Source organism: Mobula hypostoma, chromosome 12, assembly GCF_963921235.1.
Source record: "Mobula hypostoma chromosome 12, sMobHyp1.1, whole genome shotgun sequence".
Classification (NCBI taxonomy): Eukaryota; Metazoa; Chordata; class Chondrichthyes; order Myliobatiformes; family Myliobatidae; genus Mobula; species Mobula hypostoma.
In genome coordinates this window covers 52,089,052-52,114,124 of record NC_086108.1, presented here as the reverse complement: position 1 = coordinate 52,114,124, position 25,073 = coordinate 52,089,052, and the positions used below count along the sequence as shown (strand labels likewise).

Below are 25,073 nucleotides of genomic sequence, written 5' to 3'. Positions count from 1 at the left end.
ACTTCAAAAAGGCAGCATCCATCATTAAGGACCCCATCATCCAAGACATGTCCTCTTCTCATTGCTACCATCAAGAAGGAGGCACAGGAGCCTGAAGGCACATACTCAATGTTTCTAATGGCAGCTTCTTCCTCACTGCCATTAGATTTCTGAATGGACAATGAATCCATGACCCCCCCACCCCACCTTGGAAGCCTTCATGGTTTATTGTTCTACAACACTGAAACACAGTGGATTTAGTTTGGCTTTTTTGACACTGGTCAACAGACAAATACTCTTTCATGTCAAAATAAAAACCGATCTCTACAAAGTGATTTAAATTAATTACAAATATAAATCACAAAATAATTGATTGCATAAGTATTCACCACCTTTAGTGTGATACACCAAATCAGGACTGGTGCAGCCAATTAATTGTAGAATTCACATAATTAGTTAAATGGAGATCACCATGTGCAGTCAAGGTATTTTAACTGTTTATGATAAAAATACACCTGTATCTGGAAGGTCCAACTGATGGTGAGTTAATATCCTGGCAAAAGCTACACCATGAAGACAAAAGAACACTCTAACTAACTCTGCAAAAAGATTATTGAAAAGCACAAGTCAAGAGATGGATACAAGAGAATTTCCAAGTCACTGAATATCCCTTGGAGTACATTAAGAAATGGAAAGAATATGACACAGTTGTAAATTTGCCTAGAGCAGGCAGTCCTCAAAAACTGAGTGACCGTGCGAGAATGGCACTAGTGAGGAAGGCCACCAACATACCTACGACAGCTCTGGAAGGGTTACAAGCTTCAGTGGCTTAGATGGGAGAGACTGCACGTACAACAACTGTTGCCCGGGTGCTTCACCATTCGTAGCTTTATTGGAGAGTGGCAAAGAGAAAACCACTGCTGAAAAAATTCACATGAAACCCTAGCAAGAGTTTACCAGAAGGCACTTGGGACACTCTAAAGTCAGCTGGAAGAAGGTTCTATGGTCTGAAGAAACCAAAATTGAGCTTTTTGGCCATCATAACAAATGCTATATTTGGCATAATCCAAACACCACACATCATCAAAAACACACCATCCTTACAGTGAAGCATGGTGGTGGCTGCATCATGCTGTGGGGCTGCTTCACTGCAGCAGGCCCTGGAAGGCTTGTGAAGGTAGAGGGTAAAATGAATGCAGCAAAATACAGAGAAATCCTGGAGGAAAATGATGCAGTGTGCAAGAGAATTGCGACTTGGGAGAACATTTGTTTTCCAGCAAGACAATGACCCCAAGCATAAAGCCAAAGCTACACAGGAATGGTTTAAAAACAACAAGGTTAATGTCCTGGAGTGGCCAAGTCAAAGTCCAGACCTCAATCCAATTGAGAATTTGTGGATGGACTTGAAAAGTGTTGTTCACTCATGATCCCCATGCAATCTGACAGAGCTTGAGCAGTTTTGTAAAGGAGAATGGGGAAAAATTGCAGTGTCCAGATGTGCAAAATGGATAGAGAACTATCCACACAGACTCAAAGCTGTAATTGCTGCCAAAGATGAATCTACTAAATACTGACTTGAAGGGGGTGAACGCTTATGCAATCAATTATTTTGTGTTCTATATTTGTAATTAATTTAGATCACTTTGTAGAGATGTTTCCACTTTGACATGAAAGAGTATTTTTGTGTTGATCAGTGTCAAAAAAGTCAAAATAAATCCATTGTGATTCAATGTTGTAAACAATGAAACATGAATACTTCCAAGGGAGGTGAATACTTTTTATAGGAAGTATATATTGTAATTTATAGTTTTTAAATTATGTATTGCAATATATTGCTACGGCAAAACAACAAATTTCATGACATCTGCCAGTGATATTAAACCTGATTCTGATTCTGAGGAGGCATTCCATACATGGGGCCACAGTGACATTCTGGGTCTGCAGGCAAGCACTACTGCAAGAAAAATACTGTGTGACTGTAGTTTATGAATACCTGTAATTTGTGGAAGTCTCCAAGTCAGGAAAGTCCCTTGAACTTTCTGCTTGCTGTTTTAGGCTGAACTAAAAGCATTTGAATGATTTCTTCCCTTAACTGTGAAGTTTAGGTGAGTTTCCTAACGCATGAGTGAGTGAAAAGATTCTAAACTGTGGCAGAAATGGACAGCAGCAGCTGGGAATGATTCTGAGGCCAGGAAGCTGAGTGGGACTGTAAACATGAGCTTCACAAACAATGTAGTCGAGGCATATACATTAGCCTGTATGGAGTTCTCAGTAACAGCACTCTTAAATAGCTTTTGCTTCAGGACAAACAGGTTTAATGAAGGCTGGCTGTCCTGAGAGTAAATGACATGTCATTTTTCAGATCTATCTGTGAGGCTGAAAATCATTCTGCAGAAACTTCTGCATTAGTGTTGATGTCATTGTGAGAGCCTTATGCTGGAAAATGGGCACCAGCACAAATGAAGTTCCCACTGAAAAGTCTGGGGTGACATTTCCCAGAAAGACACCAAGCTTCCCAGAAATGTTGCAATATTGCTGTATTCCAGTTAAGCTTTGCAACATCAAGATTTTTTTTTTACAGAGTTTCTAGATAAGGAGTTTCTAGATAAGAATGTTTTATGTTTAGTTCTGATTACTGTTTTAGTTGATGTAAGGTTTATATATAATTTTAGAATGTTCTTTTTTAAATGCTTCGGATGTTCTTTTAAACATTTGGAATTCATTGAAATTATTTTTTCAGGTGTTAAGTTCTAATAGCATATGGTTTAGCAAATCCACAGATTAATCTGTTTAGTGAAAGTGTGAATTAATGATGTGAGTATACATTTCAGGCCACCTTGAAGTTAGGATATTACTGCCCTTGGAGACTACAGCGGCAAGCATGAAGAGTGTTTGATGACATCAGAAGTATGTTAAATGGAAAATGGAAGGTTTATTTTCTTTGGACTACTGGAAGTGGAAATTGGGGAAGAGCACGATCCTACTCAGCTGCAATAACCTTGCAGCTGAACAGCCAAGTGTTACTGTTCTTTCAAGGACAGCGCACATTGAGTCATTTTATTGCAGTCCCAAAGTAAACAACTCAGTAATTTAGAACTTAGTTAAACCTAATATGTGAATGGCCCCTTCAGTAGATCAATCAATAGTCCTGACACCTGTAGATAAAGAAGCAAAAACCTTCAAATGACAAAGACTAGACAGGTGGAAAATTATATAAAAACGTCTTGTAAATAATTATATTTATATGATAGATTATACTAGGAATATTAAAAGTTTAAAAAATGAATAAAATACAGGAAAGAACATTAAACTCAGTTCTAAGAAGCACACTACATGACAGAACAACCTGACCATAAACATTATTAAACTTGTACTGAAGTTAGTTTTGTCATAGCCTCTTTCTTGTCCCTTATTCATTCTCACAGGCAATGGGAAAAAAAAGTCAATCATTCAAACAACCAGCAATGATGCTTTATTACAGAAAGTGATAAATATGTAAAGCAGTGGTACTGTGCCTTTCTTCCACACTGACTATCTCTGGAATGTGCTACACTAAAATGCATATTTCTTTTTTTACTTTTACAGTCTTAGTTTACAGGGAAGGGAGGATTGGAGAGAATGATGGGAATATTGGTGACGGCAAAGACAAGATTTATGAGATGATATAAATGCTGTCAGCACTGCCACAGAAATGCTACCCGATCTGATGAGAAATTCCAGAATTTTTTTAAATTTCAGATTTTCAGCAACTACTGTGCACAGCATCTCACAGCTCCAGTATTATTTAAAATTCTTTCTAATGCACTCACTCAACTCTCGCTATTTACACAACTCCAATAAGACCAATAATGATTTACAAACATTCATCATCTTCTCTCAGATGTCATCAACTGCACTTCTGTCACTTAACTTGGTCTCTACTCTGTCAAAAAATTGTTCTTAGTTCACTTTCCCCAAACCCATTAAACTCAACTACACAGGAATATAGCAGTACAGTGCAGGAGCAGGCTCTTTGGCCTACCACGTCTGTGCCAACTACGATACCAGTTTATACAAATCCTGTCTATCCACACATGGTCCATATCCCTCTATTTTCTGCCACTTCATGAGTTAGTCCAAGTGCCACATAAACACCACTATTATGTTTGCTTCTATGACCTCAACTGGCAAGTTCCAGGCACCTACAACTCACTGTTTACAAAAGAAATTTGCAACTGATCTACCCTATCTATGCCTCTCATAATCTTATAAATTTGTTTCATTTTTCCCCCAGTGAAACCAATCTAAGTTTGATAAACTTCTCTCATAGTTAAAACTTGCCACTTCAGACGACGTCTCGTACATCTTCTCCAAAGCCTCCACATCTTTCTAACAGTGTAGCAATTAGAACTGTATATAATACATTAAATGTTAAATGCAGCTGCAACATGACTTTCCAACTTTTATACTCAGCACCCTGAATGATGGAGGCAAGTGTGTCATATGCCTTCTTTATCACCCTATCCCTTGTTACAACTTTCAGGGAGCTCTGACTTTGCAGCCTAATATCCCTCTGTATATCGATGAGAATAAGAGTCCTGCCATTTACTGTATACTTTATTCTTGCATTTGAACTCTCAAAATGCAATACCTCACACTTGTTTGGATTAAACAGAGGGACCTCGAGTTCAAGTACACAGTTCCCTGGAAGTGGTTTTGCAGGAAAACAGAAAGGAGAAGGCGGCCTTTGGCACACTGACCTTCATTAGTCATGGCTCTGAGTATAGAAGTTCAGATGTTATGTTACAGTTGTTCAGGTAGTGGTAGTGACCAAACTAATTTTGTATCACTGTGGATTCCATATGACTTAATCCTCTGGACCAGCGTACAAGGAGGGTTCTTGTCAAGTACTTTGCATAAGTTGATTTAGACAACATCCACTGTCCTACCCTCATCAATCATCTTTGTCACTTCCTCAAATAGCTCAATCTAACTCATGAAATGAGCTCCCATGGACAAAACCATGGTCTGCAACATAAAACATGTTATTTTTCACACTTTGCCAATTCTTTCGAAAGGTCACTGACTTAAAACATTAATTCTGTTTCTTCCTCAATAGATGTCAAGTATCTACATTATTTTAAGTTTAATTTCATATTTGCAGAATCTGCACCCTTTTGAAATGGTGGGAAATTCGAACTTATTAGTATTCAGAGGAAGTTGGGTATTCTTGTACATAAAACACTCCAAGTTAATATACATGAACAGCAGGCAGATTAGGGAAGTAACAGAGTGCTCGCCTGTATTGCTTCTGTTATTAAACACAAGCATAAAGATGGAAGCACAAGAAACTGTAGATATTGGAATCTGAAGCAAAAAACAAACTGCTGGTGGAACTCAGAGGGCCGAGTAGCATCTAGCATTGAATTATCAATGTCTTGTGTCAAGATTCTGCATCAGGACTAAGAGTGAAGAGGGAAGAGGGAAGACAGCCTGCATCGGGGGGGGGAGGGGGGGAGAAGCCCAATTTGTGAACAGTAGACCAAGGAAGTAATAGGGATAATGAGCAGAAGGGAACCAGGTGGGGAAGGGGGATTGGTGGAGTTGGGAGACAAGATGGCCAGTGAGTGATGGGTTGAAGCAGACAAGGAAGAAAAAAAAGCAGATGGAGGTGTAGACTGGAGGTTAACAAGCAGGAATGCAAAAGCTACAAGTACTAGAATCTAATAGGTAAGGGAGGTCATAATGAGAACTGTTAAGAGAGAAGTGGGCAGATGAAACCAGATGGGGAGGGGAAAGTGGGTGAAATGTGTGGGTAGTGGATGGATGAAACCAGGAGGGGGAGGGAGTCAAAAAAAGATGATGGGTTTAGGAGGCATTTTGTGGATGGAAATAGAAATGTGAGGACCAGTGGTGGATTAGAGGAGGAAGGAGAAAAGAGAGGGAGAGTTACCTGAAATTGGAAACCTCAATGTCCATACAACTGGATTGCAGATTACCCAGGTAAATTCTAGTTTGCAATGGGTTTCAGCTGAGTCTGGCAGTGGAAAAAGCCTAGAATAGACAGGTTGGTGTGGGAATCGGAAAGGAAGTTGAAAATGACATGTAGGGGCCATGTATCTATTTTCTGTCTGCCTGTATTGTATTTTTTGTTGTGCATTTTTATTATGGGTTATGTTAATTTGTCACATGGGTTTGGTGTGGTAGAAGTAAACAAGTATATCACGTATTCACCCTTTGTGCAGTTAATTTAGTTAGAGAGGAGGTGAGCCAGGGAATGGATTTAATTTTGCTATTACTACGTTAGTTTCATTTGTTTTTATCACTAATTTTGATCGTTGCTCTTTTCTGCTTGTTTTTGCTGGTTTTGTAATAAAGGATCGAATGTACTTCTTTTGACTTAGAACTCAGTTATTTAGAAATGTGTTGCACAGTGTTAATTCTCTCACTCAGTCTCTCAGCAGTTTTGGTTTGTGTTTCAAGCAGCCGTTACAGCATGTAACTGGGATTTTGGGGTGGCCAATGCGGTCAAAGCGCAAAGCTCTACAAACCGGTCACCTGGTTCACACTTCATATTACAAAAGCAGAGGAAGTCACATTGAGAGTACCACAAGCAGTGAATCATGGTGGAGGAAGTGTGCATGAAATTTTGTGTGGAAGGGTGTGTCCCTGCAAGGTGGGGAAGGAGGAGGTATAGGAATTAAACCTCCTCCAGTCATTCCCTGGTTGAAATATCTAGATCTGGAGTCACAGACTTCTGTATAAGGGATTATTCATTCTGGACTGGGATTAGAAAACATTTTCTTCACCCAAAGAAAAGTGAATCTTTATAACCCTTTACTGAAGAAGGCTTTGGAGGCTTGATTGAGTATATTCATGGCTAGTTTGATATACTTTTGGTAATTAAGGAGATTGAGGGAACGTGGAATTAATATGGGAACCTAATGGGGTGCTATAAAATCAGAAGTAATTTTACTGAATGGCAGAGCAAACCCAATAGCTAATTACTCTTTTATTTCTTTTGCCCTTATTTCCTAAGTGTTTTGGTTATTTGAAAATTCTCAGCATATCACTTCATTTGATACCAATCTGGATACCCACTGGGTACACATGTTTAATGGGGTTATTATTGCCCCCTCAGTTTGTCCTTCCGAATCATCTTAAATTTTCTCCTTGAGGGAGACTAAAATAATCCTTGGTATTTACTAGTAGATGTTTCCTTTCATCTCAAACTAAACAGTTTCTTTTTCATGTTGCTCTCTCAATCTCTGCAACATCTACAAACGTAAATAACCCTGGCAGTACTTTGTCTACACTGTTCTCACCCCTTGTGCTGGCCAGCCAGCTTTGCATGTCTGTGAACACTTTTCTAGAGTTAGCTTTATATCACATAATAACTGTTCCCTCAGCCTGGACTCCCAGATTCCACAAGTAGTTCAATTTATAACGAGCAAACTCAAATCTACAAAATGGCAGTAATACGTTTCACTCCATTAAGAAAATATCAAATGATTCTTTGCTTCTCTTGGGTGAACATAAAGAACTGCTTCCTAAGTTAATAACCTGGATGATGAAATGGTGGTTTTGTTACCAAATTTGCGGACATTACAAAGAAAGGTGGAAGTGTTGGGGAGCAGGGATTCTGCAGAAGAACTTGGACAAAGAAGGAGCAGATGAAAAACAAAAATTACACGCATTATCATGAACTTTGGTGGAAAGAATAAAGGTATAGTCTAGTTTCTAAATGGAAGAAAATTTCCAAATCAGAGGAGCAAAGGGACTTGGATAGATGTTAACTTGCAGATTCAGAGGGTAGTAAGGAAAGCAAATGAAATATTAGCATTCATTTTGAGAAGACTAGAATATAAAAGTTAAGATGTAATGATGAGCTTTATAAGGTGTTGGGCAGATCACATCTGTGAGATTAAGAGCAGTTTTGGGCTCTGTATCTAAGAAAGGATGTGCTGGCATTGGAGGTAGTCCAGAGAAGGTTAATGGGAATGCTCCTGGGAATGAAATGGTTGATTTATGAGGAGCGTTTGATGGCTCTGGGCCTGTACTCATTGGAATGAAAGGGGATCTCACTGAAACCTATTGAATTGAGAGCCTAGAAAGAGTGGATGTGGAGAGTATTTTCTAATAGTTGGAAAGTCTAGGACCAGAGGGCACAGCCTCAGAATACAAGGACATCCCTTTAAAACAGAGATGAGGAGCAATTTCTTTCGCCAGAGGGTGGTGAATCTGTGGAGTTCTTTGCCACAGAGTGGTGTGGTTGATAGATCCTTGATTAATACGAGTTTCAAAGTTTAGGGGAGAACACAGGAGAATAGGGTTGATAGGGAAAATAAATCAGCCATGATTGAATGGTGCAGCAGACTCGACGGGCTGAATAGCATAATTCTGTTCCTATGTCATATGGTCTAAATTGAGTTGAACTGTCTATCTAATCGCTACATCATTACAGCCTCTTTCAAACACTCCCTTTCTCCACCCACTGTCCTCCCTCCCTTCTTTGCTAGTTACACTAACTTGCTTTCTCTCTCAGGTCTTATTAAAAGTTCACTGTTTCTCTTTCCACGGATGTTGCCTTACCTGCTGAGATTTTCAATTATTTTCAACTTATATGACAATTTCACTTATGATGTTCAAAAGGTCACTTGATACTTTTTGAGGTTGTAGCTGGTAAATCTGAATAAATAGTTATGCTAGATAGCAACCAAGCCTTTATTTTACTGCTGGATGGGGAGAGAGAGAGAGGGAAAGGTGGGGGGGGGGGAGAAGAGAGGGGAAGGGGGGAGAAGAGGGGAAGAGGGGAGAAGAGGGTGAGAAGAGGTGGTGAAGGGGGAGGAGAGAGGGCGAGGGACCCAAATACACACAAGTAACAAATTGGCCAGTCCTAATACAGAAGGAAAGAGCAGGTTATCTGAAATTGCTGAATTTAATATTGGCTCCTGCAAGCTACAAAGTACAAACTTTCACTCAGTGTCAGCAAGACTAAGGAACTGATTGTGGACTTCAGGAAGAGAAAGTCGGGAGAACCACACAAGTCCTCTTTGAGGAGTCAGTGGTGAAAAGGGTGAGCAGCTTCATATTCCTGGACGTCAACATCTCAACATTCTGAGCCCAACACATTGATGCAGTCACAAAGAAGCCAAGCCAGTGATCCTACTTCGCTTGGAGCTTGAGGAGATTTGGTATGTCACCAAAGGCCCTTACAAATTTCTATAGTTGTACAGTGGAGAGCATTCTGACTGGTTGTGTCACAGCCTGGTATGGAGCCTCTAATACACTGGATTGCAAGAAGATGAAGAGGATCATAACTCAGCCAGCTCCATCAGGGGCACAAACCTCCCCACCAAAAGGACATTTTCAAGAGATGGTGATTCAAGAAGGTGGCATCCATCATTAAGGACCCTTACCATCTGGGACACATCCTCTTCTCGTTACTACCATCAGAGAGGAGGTACAAGAGTCTGAAGACTCAACTATTTAGGAACAGCTTCTTCCCCTTTACCATCAGAGTTTTGGATAGTTCATGAACACTGCTTCGTAACTCCATTTGTCTGCACTGTTATTTATGATTGTAATTTGTAGATTGTTATGTTTTTGCACTGCAATGCTACCGCAAAACAACAAACCTCAGTGGTAATAAATCTGGTTCTGAGACAAAATATGAGGTGTTGTCCCCTGAACTCACGTTGGACCACATTGTAACAGTGCTGGTGGCCACACTCAGAGAGGTCAGAATGGACAGGGCATGATGAATTAAAACAGCAGGCCACCAGAAACTCAATATCACTCCTATGGTCTGAACGTAAATGTTTTTGCAAAGCACTCACACAATGCATGTTTGGTTTCTCTAATGTACAGAAGGCCACTTTGTGAATATAAAATGCAATTTTCTTGATGGCAGCAAGTGAATCACTGCCACACCTGGAAAAGCTGTTCCAGTGAAGTTCTTGTAACTTGTGCAATGTATCACAATGTCACAGCTTCAAACCTGTGCCTTCAACGTTTATTTCCTCCTGTTAGGGGCAAAGTACAGTGGATTCCAGTTAATTGGGACACATTGGGGCCAGTACATTTTGGTCCAAGTAAGTGACTGCCCCAATTACCTTAAGTATTATGGAAGTAATTAAAAAGATATTTTAAAAAATACCACCATTTTTAATATCTTTAAAATTAATATCATAATTTACTGAGTAGCAAATTATGCATTTAAATAAAATAACTAATTAGAATACTACCAATGTTACCACAGTGCTATAAAAATGTGTATTAGTTCCTAATTAATTATTATTCAGTATGGGGTCTCCAGGGAGGGTAGCACCTCTGGTGAAGGGGCTTATCGTGTCCATTCTGGGGCAGCTCACTCACCTTTGGTCCCCGCTGGACATTCCGCTCTCACCTGTGGCTCCAAGTAGTTGTTTGTATGTGATAGTGACCACACCTGGAAAGCCACTTCAAAAGGCAGAATAAACCAGGTGAGGTTAGCTGGTGGGCCTCATACTCTAGTGAAGTAGAGGATGTGCCTGTTCTAGCAGCGGACTGGGTAGATGAGATCAACAATGAGATCCAATGGCCAAGACAGCAGTTCTGCAATATTTCGAGAAGAGAGAAGGCATGATAATGCACAGTAGTAGTCATGGTTATCCATTGTAACCAGGGAAGACCCCAGTTTCTGACCACTATTCATACCAATGGACCCAGACTTCAAAGGTTGAGTGAGTGGAACTGTCCCAGTGCAACAGCATTTCCACCTTTAAAACTCGTCTGCACAAGTTTCACTGCCATTGTCAGATATGACGGACAACCAACACACTGTCGTGTTGTTTTAATTGACAGTAAATGAGCAAAATCAGTGCAGGCACCTAATGTAGATAATGAGTTGTCTTTATACAATGCTTTTGACAATTGCATCCTCCATTTTCATTGTCCTAACTTGTTAAAATAGTGAAATTGTTCAATTTTCACTTCCAGCTGTTTCTGGCTTCACCAAGCCTGAAAGCTTGAAAACGCAATGAGCAAAGCAATTCTATATGGTCTTAGCGCTTACTTCTTGCCAACTATCAGTGACAAAAATTACTGCTTTTTGAACATAAATACATGCAAGTGACTCTATTTAAAAACTGTTCACTCTAAGCATGGTGTAGTGTCTAAGGGCAACACAAGTTCATGCAACTGATGCTAGTTAGAAACTGTTTGGCAACAGTGTCCTGTCCCAGTTAAGTGGCATAGCGTCCCAAATAAACAAAGGGGATCCCGACTATTTTCTTGATTAGTTTTTGATCTTTAAGAGATGTCCCAAAGAATCAGCTACCCTGATTAACCAACGTCCCAATTAACCAAAATCCACTGAATATTTCTTTTATTGACATTTAACACAGCTAAATAATAGCGAAATCACCAGAATGTATTGTTGCAGACTCAGGCAATGTTTTGCCAACATGGTTCCTCAACTTATTGCCAGGAATACAGAATAATATGGTATAATTACAGTATTTGAAACGTCTGTTAAGCAAGTACGCCTGAGCCAAATGAATGATATTTATCTGTGAAAGGAGAAAGCTACGTCTGCCATGTGGTCCACCAATGTTAAATGATACTAAATGTTAATATCAGAGTTCAGATTTTATAAACAAAAATACAATCTCAAATTAATTCCCTGCTCCATAATTAACTTGACATCTCCTTTCAATCAACTTTACTTCTAAAAGTAAAATCAATTTGGGGGCTTCAGTCAAGTAATTAGGGAGTAAATGCATAGTCCAGACCAGCAAAAGTTCATTACACAATCTGTGCTTTGTTAGCTGATATTAGCTGCAGTGTTGTTATAGTATGTGCGCTGAATTAAAGCACGATCATGTTTGTCAATGGAGTTCATGACACAGAAACCAACCTGGAGTCAACTGTTTCATGGAGTAGAAAAATTTGGGAGAATACAGTATCTAGTTTTATAATTGTATCAATAACAAAAGCTTGTTGATTGACACGAAACATATATTTACTCAAATATTTACTCAATTTACTCCACTTTCATAGGTGAAATTGAAATTGAGTGTTCACAATTTTGGTCTGCACTTTAAAGGAAAATATATTTTACCTTGGTGCTGATAAAGCAAAGTTCATGACACTGACTGCCAAGATACAGGTTACTTTAAAAGGAAATAATGAAAAGACTGGGTCTTCACTCCCTGGTGCTTTGAGGAATAAGAGTGATTTCATGAGAGGGTGAATGGTGTGAGAAAGTTTTCCCCAGCATGGTAAGTTAGGATGAGGGAGTAAATTTGGAATAAGGGATTGATTGAGCTAAGATGGAATTTCTTCTTTCTGGGAGTTGTGAATCTTTGAAATTCTCAACTAGCTGCTACAGCTATCTTTTTTGGACAAAATTTTCATGGATCAGGCAGGAATCCAGAGTTGAGGCCTAAGAGCATATCAGTTATCTGTTTACTGAATGTGGAAGTAGGCTTTGAAGGCCCATTATACCTCCGCTTATGTTCTGGCCCCTCCCCACGGTGAAAGATATTAGTACAAACCTCAAAGGCATGTGCACCCTTGAATTCCCGGGAATTGTTGACAGGGGTTCAGACCATAGCAGTATCCTTTTTGCCTAAATCCTTAAAAGTTTATTGATTAGAACATTACAAGACACAGTGAAAAAGTATTATGGATAATGAAGATGACTATCTAAAATCTTTATTGATAAGAAGATGCAATAAAAATGAAGTAATATGTTTAATAGGTTCCAGCATAGGAATTATCTGTACTATTCATCTGATTTTGTAACTTAGGCCATAGTTTAAAACATATATTTCTGTAAATCCTCCATCCACATGAGAGAGAAATAATTCTGAACTGTGCTGCACATAACAGTTCCACAAGAGGGTGCAAAAACCATATACATTCAGTTTGGTGTCTAAGTTATGAGATGATTTTTTTCCATACAGTTTTTTTTAAAGATGAAACACTGATCGAAACCTGTACTAAACTCCTGATCCTGAGGTGACCTTTAAAAATAAGATAATTTCTACTCAGTAATTTAACCTAGTTCTAAGTAAATAGGCCAGATGAGGGGTGAGTTAGACTTCTTATGATTGATATGCTTATCTGCTGCCTCAGTAAGGTACATTTGAATTTGGTCAGACTCTTGAGCATGGTGCAGTGTTTCTGTGCATTTGTCATTCAGCTGACTAATGTGCTTTTTCACAAAATTCTAAAAAAACTTAAGTTTCAAAGTTAGAACTGGAAACGCAGAATGTGAGAAAGCTGACTGAGTTTAAAAGATTAATTTCAACATCAAATACATGATAGTGACAAGGTTTTGCAATTAGCTATTTCCTGACCAGTGTCAGACTATAAAGTTTATTATGACAACTAAGGGCAATTATATTGTGACATTTTCAGCAAAAGGCTGCATGAACAAGTGAACTAACAAAATGTTTCTTCAACAAAATTGAACGAAGAATGCTTTCTGACATATGCAAAGCTCAAATGAAAAACCACAGGTTAAAATCTTTTCTTTAATTTCCAAAGAGAGAAATAAACAAATGCAAAGAAAGGCAGGATAAAAAGAGAGAGGTAAAATAGTGGGAAAAAAATCAATCAGAATCTTTTAAAATAACCTCCAATAACTACAAGCTGAAGAAACAAGAATACAACACTGATAAAAGGAGGTGTCAGTGCCAGAAAAATGTTTTCATTGTATTTAAGACTCACCAGGCTGTGAATTATTCACCGTCACTAAAAAGGCCAAGCCTAATATTTTATGGCCTTGTGTGATGGGTAATAAGTGACTAAATATAGTAACAGCCTTCATGCTGAAAGCCTTACAATTTTTCTTACTGCAGAATATAGACCATTATTTCCACAGTAATGAATCGTAAAGAGTGTCAGAACCAGTAATAAGCATTAGTACTGTATGTCCAATCCACCAGATGGTGCCAGATATTCTCAAGAACAATATGTCACCTATGTTCGGATATTTCAAAATGTAGATTATAGATCTATCACTCATTATTTATTTGAGTATGATTCGATAGCCCATGAGAGTTCTGAGCATATATACAGCATGCGAATGTTACAGAGTACTAGAAATAGAATTTAAACGTTCTGTCCATTGTTTGTACTTGCTGCCAAACTAAGTTTTCTCAGTATGAAGCCTGGTATGTAATTGAAACTGGTCTCTGCACAATCTTGCTGCACCAGCAAATTAATTCATAAAAATTACAATCTGAGCTTTTCTCCCTTGCCTGAAGTAAAGCTGCAAATATGGTTCTGGAATCTGTGCTTGGAAGGAAGGAAGACGTTTCATGCCAGTTGTGTTTCATCTTGCATTGGTACGAGTCTAGAGCTGTACTCTAGCCTAGTGTTTGGGAAAAGAGAAAAAGACCTGCGACGCAAAATCTAGATACTCATGCATACTCACATGATGTTTAAAATATGGTGTTTCATAGGAGTTGTGCTCAGCTGGACAACAGTATCCTTAGCTAAATGAACTGGAACTAATATTAAGAATATCTGTCTCAAGCAGGTATCTGCAGTTCAGATGAGCAATAGGACAGCTGAACACTCTTGGAATGAGCAAGCAGATCCATTGCAGTAATATTTAAACAATTGCAGCACCCACTGAATTCCATCATGTAACCAAATGTCAGTTGCACACTGTGTATGGTAAATTCTGACTGGAGGTGAGAAAATCAGGAGATAGCCATCTTAAAAGAATGCTTCCAAGAGAAATAAAACCCAGATGGATCAGATTAAGATTTTGATCTCACCAGCTAAATGGTTAGTAGAATTCTTCAGAGACATAAATTGAACAAGCCTCCTGCTGCAGTGGAGCCAACCTACAGGACTAATGGAAAAATTTGCACCTATCCTTCTTCCTCTCCCGAAAGAAGCTCACTCCAATCTCAGTCAACAAACCATTGCACACAAATAAAGTCTTCATAGTTTACCATATTACAAGATAGCAAATGATTGTCAATTAGTTTGCAAAGTAAACAAGAGAACTGGCCTTCCACTTAAACCAGCAAAACAAAGGCCTTTTACCAATTTGTTCCTGCTGCATAACACAACTCTCCAACAACAATGGAAAGCCTCTGGAAAGCATGAATCACTTTCCCATATCCTGAGAGCTACCTCTGAGTGAAAGCAGTGAAATTCATCGCTGACATCGATGCTCCAGACTAGCTGGTGGCAATTTAAAGAAGAGCATATGCAGATCAATACCTTTAAATCAGCTCAAAGCTTATTGGCTTTTGAGCAGCAGTGATCCCTTCCTCCTGTAAGTTTCTGAGACACTGACTTCCTATTGCAGGCAAAATCACCTCAAACTCTGCCAGATCTACTGGGAGGATAAATGAGCCAATGTCAGCATCCTTTCCAGCATTGAGGCTCCAATTACACTCATCTGGCCCTGACGGATAAGCCATATGATTTACAAGTTTGACAGCAGTCTCCCAAAACAGGCATTCTATTCTAGGCTATTCACAGCAATATATTACCAGGAGAACACAGTAAGCAGGTCAAGGATATTATCAGAGCCCCCTTGTGTCATAAACACTCAAAATGCAGAAGGGCATTCATAGTGCAATTAAGAAAACAGAGTATAAATGTAGATTGGAGAAAAAAATAGGACGTTAAAATAGGACGTAAGACACGAAATAAATGAAAAGACCAACAAGAGAAATTGTGGATCCCTTTCAAACAGAGACAGGAGAATTTATAAACACAGGAGATTCTGCAGATGCTGGAAATCCACAGCAATGCACACAAAATGCTGGATGAACTCTGCAAGTCAGGTAGCACCAATGGAGAGGAATAAACAGTCAACATCTAGGGCTGACATGCTTCATCAGGACTGCAAATGAATGGGGAAAAGGAGTAACAATATAGCAAAGGAATTAAACAATTAAACAATCCTTTGTGCCTGTCTTTACAGAGGACACAAAGAATTCTGCTTTGGATTCCAGAGAACAAAGGGTCTTGTGATAATGAGAAATTAAAGGAAGTAAACATTATTTTTAAAAAAATGCCAGAGAACATGGTGACACTGCACATCATAAATCCCAATGACTCAGTGATTTAGATCCCAAAGTTTTGAAAGACGTGGCTGTAGATATAGTGAGTACTCTGTTATCATAAGACCATAAGATATAGGAGAAGTAGGCCATTCGGCCCATCGAGTCTGCTCCACCATTCAATCATGGGCTGATCTACTTCTTCCAGTCAGCCCCAGTCCCCTGCTTTCACCCCTTACCCTTTAATGCCCTGGCTAATCAAGAACCTATCTATCTCTGCCTTAAATACACCCAATGACTTGGCCTCCACAGCCATTCATGGTAATAAATTCCACAGATTTACCGCCTTCTGACTAAAGTAATTTCTCCACATCTCAGTTCTAAAAAGATGTCCTTCAATCCTGAGGTCATGCCCTCTTGTCCTAGAACCCACTACCATGGGAAATAATTTTGCCATATCTAATCTGTTCAGGAATACAGCCCAAGAGCTGCCAGTCACTCCTCATACGGTAACCTATTCATTCCTGGAATCATTCTTGTGAATCTTCTCTGAACCCTCTCCAATGTCAGTATATCCTTTCTAAAATAAGGAGCTCAACTCTGCACACAATACTCCAAGTGTGGTCTCACAAGTGCCTTATAGAGCCACAATATCACATCCCTGCTCTTATATTCTATACCTCTAGAAATGAATGCCAACATTGCATTTGCCTTCTTCACAACTGACTCAACCTGGAGGTTAACCTTTAAGGTATCTTGCACAAGGACTCCTAAGTCTCTTTGCATCTCTGCATTTTGAATTCTCTCCCCATCTAAATAATAGTATGCCCGCTTATTTCTTCCACCAAAGTGCATGACCATACACTTTCTAACATTGTATTTCATTTGCTGCTACTTTGCCCATTCCCCTAAACTATCTAAGTCTCTCTGCAGGCTCTCTGTTTCCTCATCACTACCAGCTTCTCCACCTATCTTTGTATCATCAGCAAATTTAGCCACAAATCCTTTAATACCGTAGTCCAAATCATTGACATACATCGTAAAAAGCAGCTGTCCCAGCACCGACCCCTGTGGAACTCCACTGGTGACCGGCACTCAGCCAGAATAGGACCCCTTTATTCTCACTCTCTGTTTTCTGCCGACCAGCCAATGCTCCACCCACGCTAGTAACTTCCCTGTAATTCCATGGGCTTTTATCTTGCTAAGTAGCCTCATATGCGGCACCTTGTCAAAGGCCTTCTGAAAATCCAAGTACACCACGTCTACTGCATCTCCCTTGTCTACCCTGCTTGTAATTTCCTCAAATCATCTTTGGTCCATGATGTCACGCTGAGCTAGTTAAGTTAGTAACACCTAATTCCACGTGGTCCACACCCCTCCATCATCTGAATATTCATGTGCCGACCTAAGAGTCTTTTAAATGCACCTATCATATCTGCCTCCACTAGCAGCCTTTGCAGCCAGTTCCTAGAGAAATCCCTTTAAGATTCCTTCTGCATACCTTAAACCTATGTCCCTTTCATTTTTATACTCCTACCAAGGCAAAAAGATTCTGATTATGTATCCTGAATATGCCTCTTATAATCTCATATAGCTCTATCAAACACATCTCAGGAAAACAAACCCTACGGATCAAAGATCTCCCATGATTAATGCCAGGCAACATCCTGTGAACTTTGCTACACTCTCTCCAGCAGAACCACACTCCAGGTGGTTTAACCAGTGTTTTGTAAAATTGCAGCATAACATCCCAACTTTTAAAGTCTGTGCCCTGATCAATGATGGCAAGCATGCCATATATTTTCATCACTACCCTATCTAACTGTGTTGCTATTTCCAAGAAACTATGGACTTGAATTCCAAGGTCCCTCTGTGCATCAACACTCCTTTGCACCTGACCATTTAGTGTATATACCCTACCTGTACATGACTTTCTAAAATGCACCACCATGCATTTGTCATCTGCCAATGCTCCAGCCATCATCATATATCCTGCTGTAGCTTTAGACAATCTTCCTCAATATTTATAACACCAGCAACCTTTGTGTCACCTGCCAACTTACTTTTACACCCAAATTGTTAATATACTGTATAACACAAACAGAGGTCCCAGCACTGATCCTTATGGTACTATACTGATCATAGACTTCCAATTAGAGAATCCCGACCCTAACACTTCTACCCTCTGCCTCCTATCAACAAACCAGTTTTGAATCCAATTAGCCTTGGCTCCCATGTGCATTAACCTTCTGGAGCAGCCTACCATGTGCAATCTTGTTACAAGTCTTGTCTATTGCCTGTCAACATTAATCTTCTTAGTTGCCTATCAGTCAAATTTTAAGGCAGGATATGTCCTGCAGAAAGCCATACCAAATTTCCCTGATCATTCTTTGCCCTTTCAAATGTATAAAAATCTGATCCCTTAAGATTTTCTCTAATAATTTCCCTATCACTTACGTAAAATTTACTGTAGCAACCAGTTGCCCCATGCAAATAATGGAACATCATTAGCTATCCTCCAGTCTTCTGACATCTTACCTGTGGCTAACAAAGATTTAAAGATCTCCTTTCTCTCTTCCAATAGTAACCTAGAATAGATCTCATCCAGCCTTAGAGATTTATCAATCTTTATACATCTCATGACATCTAACATTTCCTGCTTCTTTATATTGACTTTCTCCAGATTATCCTCAAACTCACAGACTGCAACAGCTATTCTGAGTGAATCTCCACTCACCCTCCTTTCTCATCTCCTCTGTATCTGTTATCAAGATGAGGACTTCCATTCCATTCCTTTTTCAGGAAATGTCCTTCTCCTCACTGTGGTCAAAGGAGCTTTTCCCTACATCTCTTCCATTTCCATACCTGCTCTCACCCCACCTTCTCTCAGACAGAACAGGGACAGAGTTCTCTTGGTCCTTACTTTTCACTCTACCAGCCTCCACATCCAGCAAATCATTCTGTGATATTTCCACCAGCTAAAACATGATCCGATCACAGCATGTATTTCCCCACCCACCCCTGACTGCTTTCATAGGGACTACGGTCTGTATGAGTCCTTAGTTCACTCAGCTCTCCCCCTCCCCAGACACTTCCCCCTACAACCATGGGAGGTGTGATATTTGTCTTTGTACCTCCTCCTTCACCACCATCCAAGGACCTAAACAGCCCAGTTGAGGTTGGTATTCACATGTACCTCCTTCAACCTTGTCTACTTTCAATGTGGCACCCTCTTCTATCAGTAAGACCACGCACAGATGAGGCAACCGCAATGCCAAACACTTGTTGTTCTCCATGTCCATCTGGAGCTTCTGGTTGCAACCTATTTTAATTCCCCACCCAACTCCCACACCAGCCTGTCTATCCTTGGCCTCCTTCACTGCTAGGTTGAGGTCAAATGCAAACTAAAGCAACAGCAGCTCACATTCCGCTCTGATCGTCTCATCTAACCATGCCCTGTCACATATATTCTTCTTTCCAAATCCACCCTCCGCAGCTCCCCTATCACCCAGTTTCTTTCCCATCCTCTTCTTATTCCATCTGACAATCACCCACACAGTCCTTCACTCTGGGTGCCCTTCCCCACTGGTACCATTTGCCCACCCAACCTCCATTTTTTAAATTCACGTTCCTCTCTCACTTTCAACCAGATTCCACCATGTCCAGCCTCGGTTGCTTGCCTCCATCGTCCAATCAACTGCTCCACACCTGGATCTGCCTATTGTTTACCAGCTTTTGGCCCATCCCTTCCCCTCACTGGTTACTACTCTCTCTACAACCATAACTGTGTGGCTAGGCACAGCTCAAACAACATCTATAAATCTGCAAGTGACACAACTGTTGTTGGCAGAATCGCACATGGTAACAAGAAAACGTATCGCAGTGACACAGATCAGTTGGTTGAGTGGTGTCACAACAACAACTTCGCACTTAACATTAGTAAGACCGAAGAATTGACTGTGGACTTCAAGAAGGGAAGTCAAAGGAACACACACCAGTACTCATCGAGGGTTCACCAGTGGAAAGGGAGAACAGTTTCAAGTTCTTGGGTGTCAACATCTTTGAAGATCTTTCTCAGGCCCAACATGTTGACGCAATTACAAAGAAGGCATGTAACCTGCTATAGTTCATTGGAAGGATGACCTGGAACCACGATAACTTTTTTGGTACTTTCAGAGAAATAGAGAAAAGGCAATTATAAAGTGCAATGAAACTATTTCTGTGGTACTTCAGAAACCTCACAATCTTTATATGGTTTTCTATCGCTGAGAAAATATATTAGTTTGTTTACTGGTGTGCCCATGACTGAAAATATATTCACCACAGAGAGAAACTTGACAACCATCTTTTCTGCTTCATTCATTACTTATCACTCCAGGAGTTGTAAGTACCATGGGCTGCACTTGCACAACTCGTAGTTACCACATCAGATGTAGATCAAGTTGAATGCTTCTTTTAAGTATTGTGCAAAAAGACATTTTTGGTACTCCCTCAGACATTGTGATTTTATATGGAAGATCCAAACGTAGATTCCATGTAATTACTCCCATATTTACATTATATCACTGTTGAAAGACATTCAAATGTCTACAGAGAACAAATCAGGAATGGGATGAATTACTCTCTATTTAAATAAAATGGATCTTCTTGCTATTAATGTAACAAATGCAATCAAACGGCAAGCTGAAAGGGATAAATGACAAGAATCTATCACTGGTAATCCAAAAATTGCAGTAATAGGATGAGGTTGTAAATCAATACGCAGAACTATGGAAATAATATCAAAAATGTCTTTCCAATCCCCTTACTACATTTCAATGGTTTTCCCAAACTATAACATGTTTAAACTTGGAAAAAATTAGGAGTGGTATCAAACCTTCGGTTAAATTTGAAGAAACTTGGAGGCCACTTATTCAACATTTTCATAAGATGTAAGCTGACCTTTTCTGAATCGTTTTCAATAACTTTTTGTTTGTGTACAGAGGAGCGGAGTTAATGACAAATAATGATTTTAACCGATGAAACATGGCAGCCCAGCCTTTGTTTTTTTTTGCTTTTTTTTAAGTGCAGAGGGTCTTTTTCTTTGTATAAAATTTTTTGAATCCTTTTCATGTTCAGTTATTAAGAGATTGGGAGGCTTAAATTACATATGTTACCTAGAGTTTGTGTCTGTATACATTAACCTTTATTAATGCAATCCCGATCTCTTTGTATCATTATCATTGTTATGTTTATCAATTCAAAACTTAATAAAAAAGATTAAGAAAGAAAGAATTACTCTCCACTAGTCTGGATGAGTGCAGATTCAACAATGACAGAAACTGGATAAAGCAACTATTTTAATTAGTGAACCAGTCCTAATATCCCTTTTTTGTTGGCATACAATGGCTGCAGTATGCATCATCTATAAAATTTACTGTAGTTATTTGCCCAGGCAACTCTGACTGTCTCTCCCAACCCCATGGCCATTATTCCTAAGTAGGAAAGGGGCAGTGGGTGCTCGGAAACACCAATAACTGCTGGTTCTCGTCAACTTGCACACTATCTAATCCGGAAATATATTGCTGGCCCTTTCAAGAAGGCAACTCAAAGACAATTGCTGTATGCCGAGATCCTCTACCCACCCACTAATCACTCGGCACTAACCTTCCCACTTGTGAACTTCAAACCTCTTCCCCATCCACAAATCCAACTTCAGCTTCAAATGCACACCTTCTGATTCACCCCAGTCTTCATAATTTACATAGAGTCCATGAACTCCACTAAAAACACAATAATCATCCTTCTCTTCCCCCTGCCAGTCAATAGATTAGTAATGTGACTGCACGTTCCTCTCCACCATCACCTCTAGGTGAATGGTAAAAAGGAATAATGCCTGTACAGTGGCCTCAGAGTATATGGATGTTTTCAACCACATGATGGTGAGTTACTGGTGTGCCCTGCTTCAACAACCTAATACACCTGATGAGGCACACTAGAATTTCTGGGCACACGGACTCTGAAGGACAGATTTAGATGGTTACTTGGTGCATGGTAACATACTGTAGGTTCATTATTCATATCAATAATAGTATTTAATTTGTATACTATGGAGGATTTTTATTAACAAAGAAAACAATATTGCAATTTGTTCCTCCAGTCTTTCATACGGAGCAGCTAGCCAGTTCCAAACAAATATAACCCTAAAGGACATCATGATAGAATTACTCTTCAGTAACGGCATACTTTATGACACGCATAATGAATCATGTGCAAACAATATTTGTGACTTACGTGGCTTTCTCAAGTTGCCCTGCTTTTACGTTCAATTCTCGTTTCAGGCTCTCCACTTCAACTTTCAGCTCGATGTTCTGAAAAGTAAATGATTTGATGAGCTTTGGTAATTGAAGAAAGACAAAAGGATTCACATTTATCTTACATCTTTTATGATCTCAAGGTGTCCCAAAGTGCTTCACAATCATGTATGTACTTTCAACATATTAACATTGTAATAATTTTGAAAATTTGGCAGTCAATTTGTCCCAAAAAAGCAGTGATGAATCCCAAGGTTATTTATCATTGGTCATGTTGTTTAAGGGATAAACCTTGGTGAGAAAACTGTGACCGATTATATTTCCAAGACAAAATTAATTCTGACTTGGAGAAGCACATGTTAATTGGAATCAAAACAAAGTGATTGGAAGCAAATCATGCTTGATTGAATTCCTTAATGAAAAAGAAAGATTTCAGGTTGTGCACAGATGTTTTATAGTTTGTGGAAATATGGATTGTTCTCATTGAAGCACAGAAAGTTACGAAGCAAATAAAGATATATGATGTAGTGAGAAACACATTCGTTCACTGGGGTTGTCCAAAGCTGAAAGTTTAAAATAATTGACTCAAGAACCGGAGATAAAATTTCTTCACACTGGAATTGTCAACATCTGAACACACTCCTTGAACAAATAAAAAAGTTAGATACAATAAAACCCTTAAGAAATATACTTAGAAATGCAAAGAAAAACTTGCAGATTTAGGGTAAAACCTGAGGTATGGCCGTAAATTGTACATCTGTTTTAACAAGACACAAGCACAGCAGGTCTTAGAGTCTTCTTCTATGCAGCAAATGTTGTGATTCAATCTTTGGATAAACCCCCACACGATTCTTCAAATAATACTAAAGGATCCAAGAGGGCAGACAACACTTTGGTTTAATCACACTTGAAAGGCAACATCATAGAATATCCAAGTTTTAGTGTTTTGGGGTCTTTTGGGTCTCCTGACTTTAATTTTGGTGCAAGATTCAAGTTTGAAGAAATTGGTTATAGCTCTCCTTGATGTTTTCCTAGTGTTAGAGCGGACAATTGGGAGAAATCCTTAGAAATTTCAAATACAGGCTATCCTCAGGTAATGAAAGGTTCTGTTTTTACAGAGGTACATTAAGTTGATTTTGTCCATGTCAAAATATACAGAAAACTCCTTAGTATTGTAATGAATAGCATCATAAGCATATAAAACTGATAAGAAAGAATGGAGATAAGAAAGAGTAAAATAGTTCTGCGATTTGCAGGAACAAATCTATGTATATACAGTATTATATGTAGGATTTTAAAATTTAAAAATACTATGCGAGAGTGTTCTTACATTAGGGTTGTCTATAGGCCAAGCATTCTTAATCTAGGGATGGCCTGTGTGTTCCATCAATTTTATCCTTGCTTTCCCCTCCATGTGTTAGGGCTTACACACAATGCATTTTCTAAGTGCTCTTTTGAAGTTAAATTCTTTGTCTCATTTGTTCATTGTTGCTTTAAACATTAAGCTACATAATGTGCTGATCAAAGAAAGCATATCTGAGTATGACTAGAGCATTTTCATCACCCTTATCTTTACATCCAGCCCTTTTGAATTAAGTTGTGGTGCTGGAGGAGTGGGTGGGTGGTGGGGGGAGGGGTGGCATCAAGTGTTCAAACATCAGTGAAAGTTGGGAACTGAAACAAGCCTTCCATCTCAACAACTGGAAACTTTATCAATAGTCAGGGAAATTTACACTGAAATTAAATAAAGATGATGTTGAGTTTGGCAAATTGTAACTTCCAATATGATAGTAAAAGACAAATTGCTGAAAGAACTTAGCAGGTCAAACAGTATCTGTGGAGGCAAAGGGATGGTTGGCATTTCAGGTCAAGACTTTTTATCAGGAATGAGTGTGTAGAATGAAGATAGCCAGTATACAGAAGTGTGAAGGTGAGAGAGGCTGGAAGGTGATAGGTGGTACCAGGTGAGGCAGGGATGATGTGCAGATGAGCCAGGTGGGCGTGTGGGGGTGCAGGAAAGTGTTGAGATAGATACCATTGTGTGATTGATAAAAACATAAGAAAAAAGTAGGTAGGTGAAGCCCGGGTTGGAGGCGGGGGGGATAGGAGAGGGGGAAGGGTAAAGACAGAGGCTGGAAGGTGATAGGTGGAACCATAGGTGATAGGTCATCCAAGACCACTACAACCTTGTTGTGGTTTGGAACTTGTGTGCCTCAATGACCTGGAGAGCTATGTTGGCTGGAGTCAGGGCTTTGTGCTCTGGCTCTTGGTAGCGTCACCCATGCCAAACAGGTCAAAGGGTAGAGGCTGGTCCTCCAGGTTCAGGGGTTCAACTCAAGGCCAACAACCCTGACTGGTAAAACAAAATTGTTGTGGAAACAGCAATGGAGAATCCCTCTACATCTGTGTGTGATGGTACTCCTGAGTCTCCGCACAGAACTTGCATGACTGACAATAGTGAAATCCGAGCTAATGGCATGATGAAGGAAGCCCTGAACATCACCAGAGATGGAAGACCTTCAACGCTGCCCTAAACACCAGTGGCATTACAAGCAGTAGAGAGAAAGGTGTAGGTGGGATAATGGGCAGATGGAACAGTGGGTGGAGGAGAATGATGAGCCAAGGTAACAAGGGGTGGGGCATGATGGAAAGGGTTGATAAAGAGCCTGGAAGCACTAGTGGGAATGGGAATTGGATTACCTGATATTCTAAAACTGGCTGTTCATGTATTTGAGCTTTAGGTTATCTAAGTAGAATATGAGCTGCTGTTCTTCTGGTTAGTATTTGACCTTACACTGGC

The 25,073-nt window shown here is 39.6% G+C and overlaps 1 protein-coding gene across 2 annotated transcripts in view; it reads right to left on the bottom strand.

Moving 5' to 3' along the window:
- The window catches only part of pde4dip (phosphodiesterase 4D interacting protein), a 440,914-nt gene that overhangs the window by 209,306 nt on the left and 206,535 nt on the right, over window positions 1-25,073 (bottom strand). For both annotated transcript variants that reach the window (XM_063064080.1, XM_063064082.1), the window contains one exon: window positions 22,254-22,330. In XM_063064080.1, coding sequence (XP_062920150.1) covers window positions 22,254-22,330 — 77 coding nt within the window. The remainder of the gene's footprint in view (window positions 1-22,253; window positions 22,331-25,073) is intronic.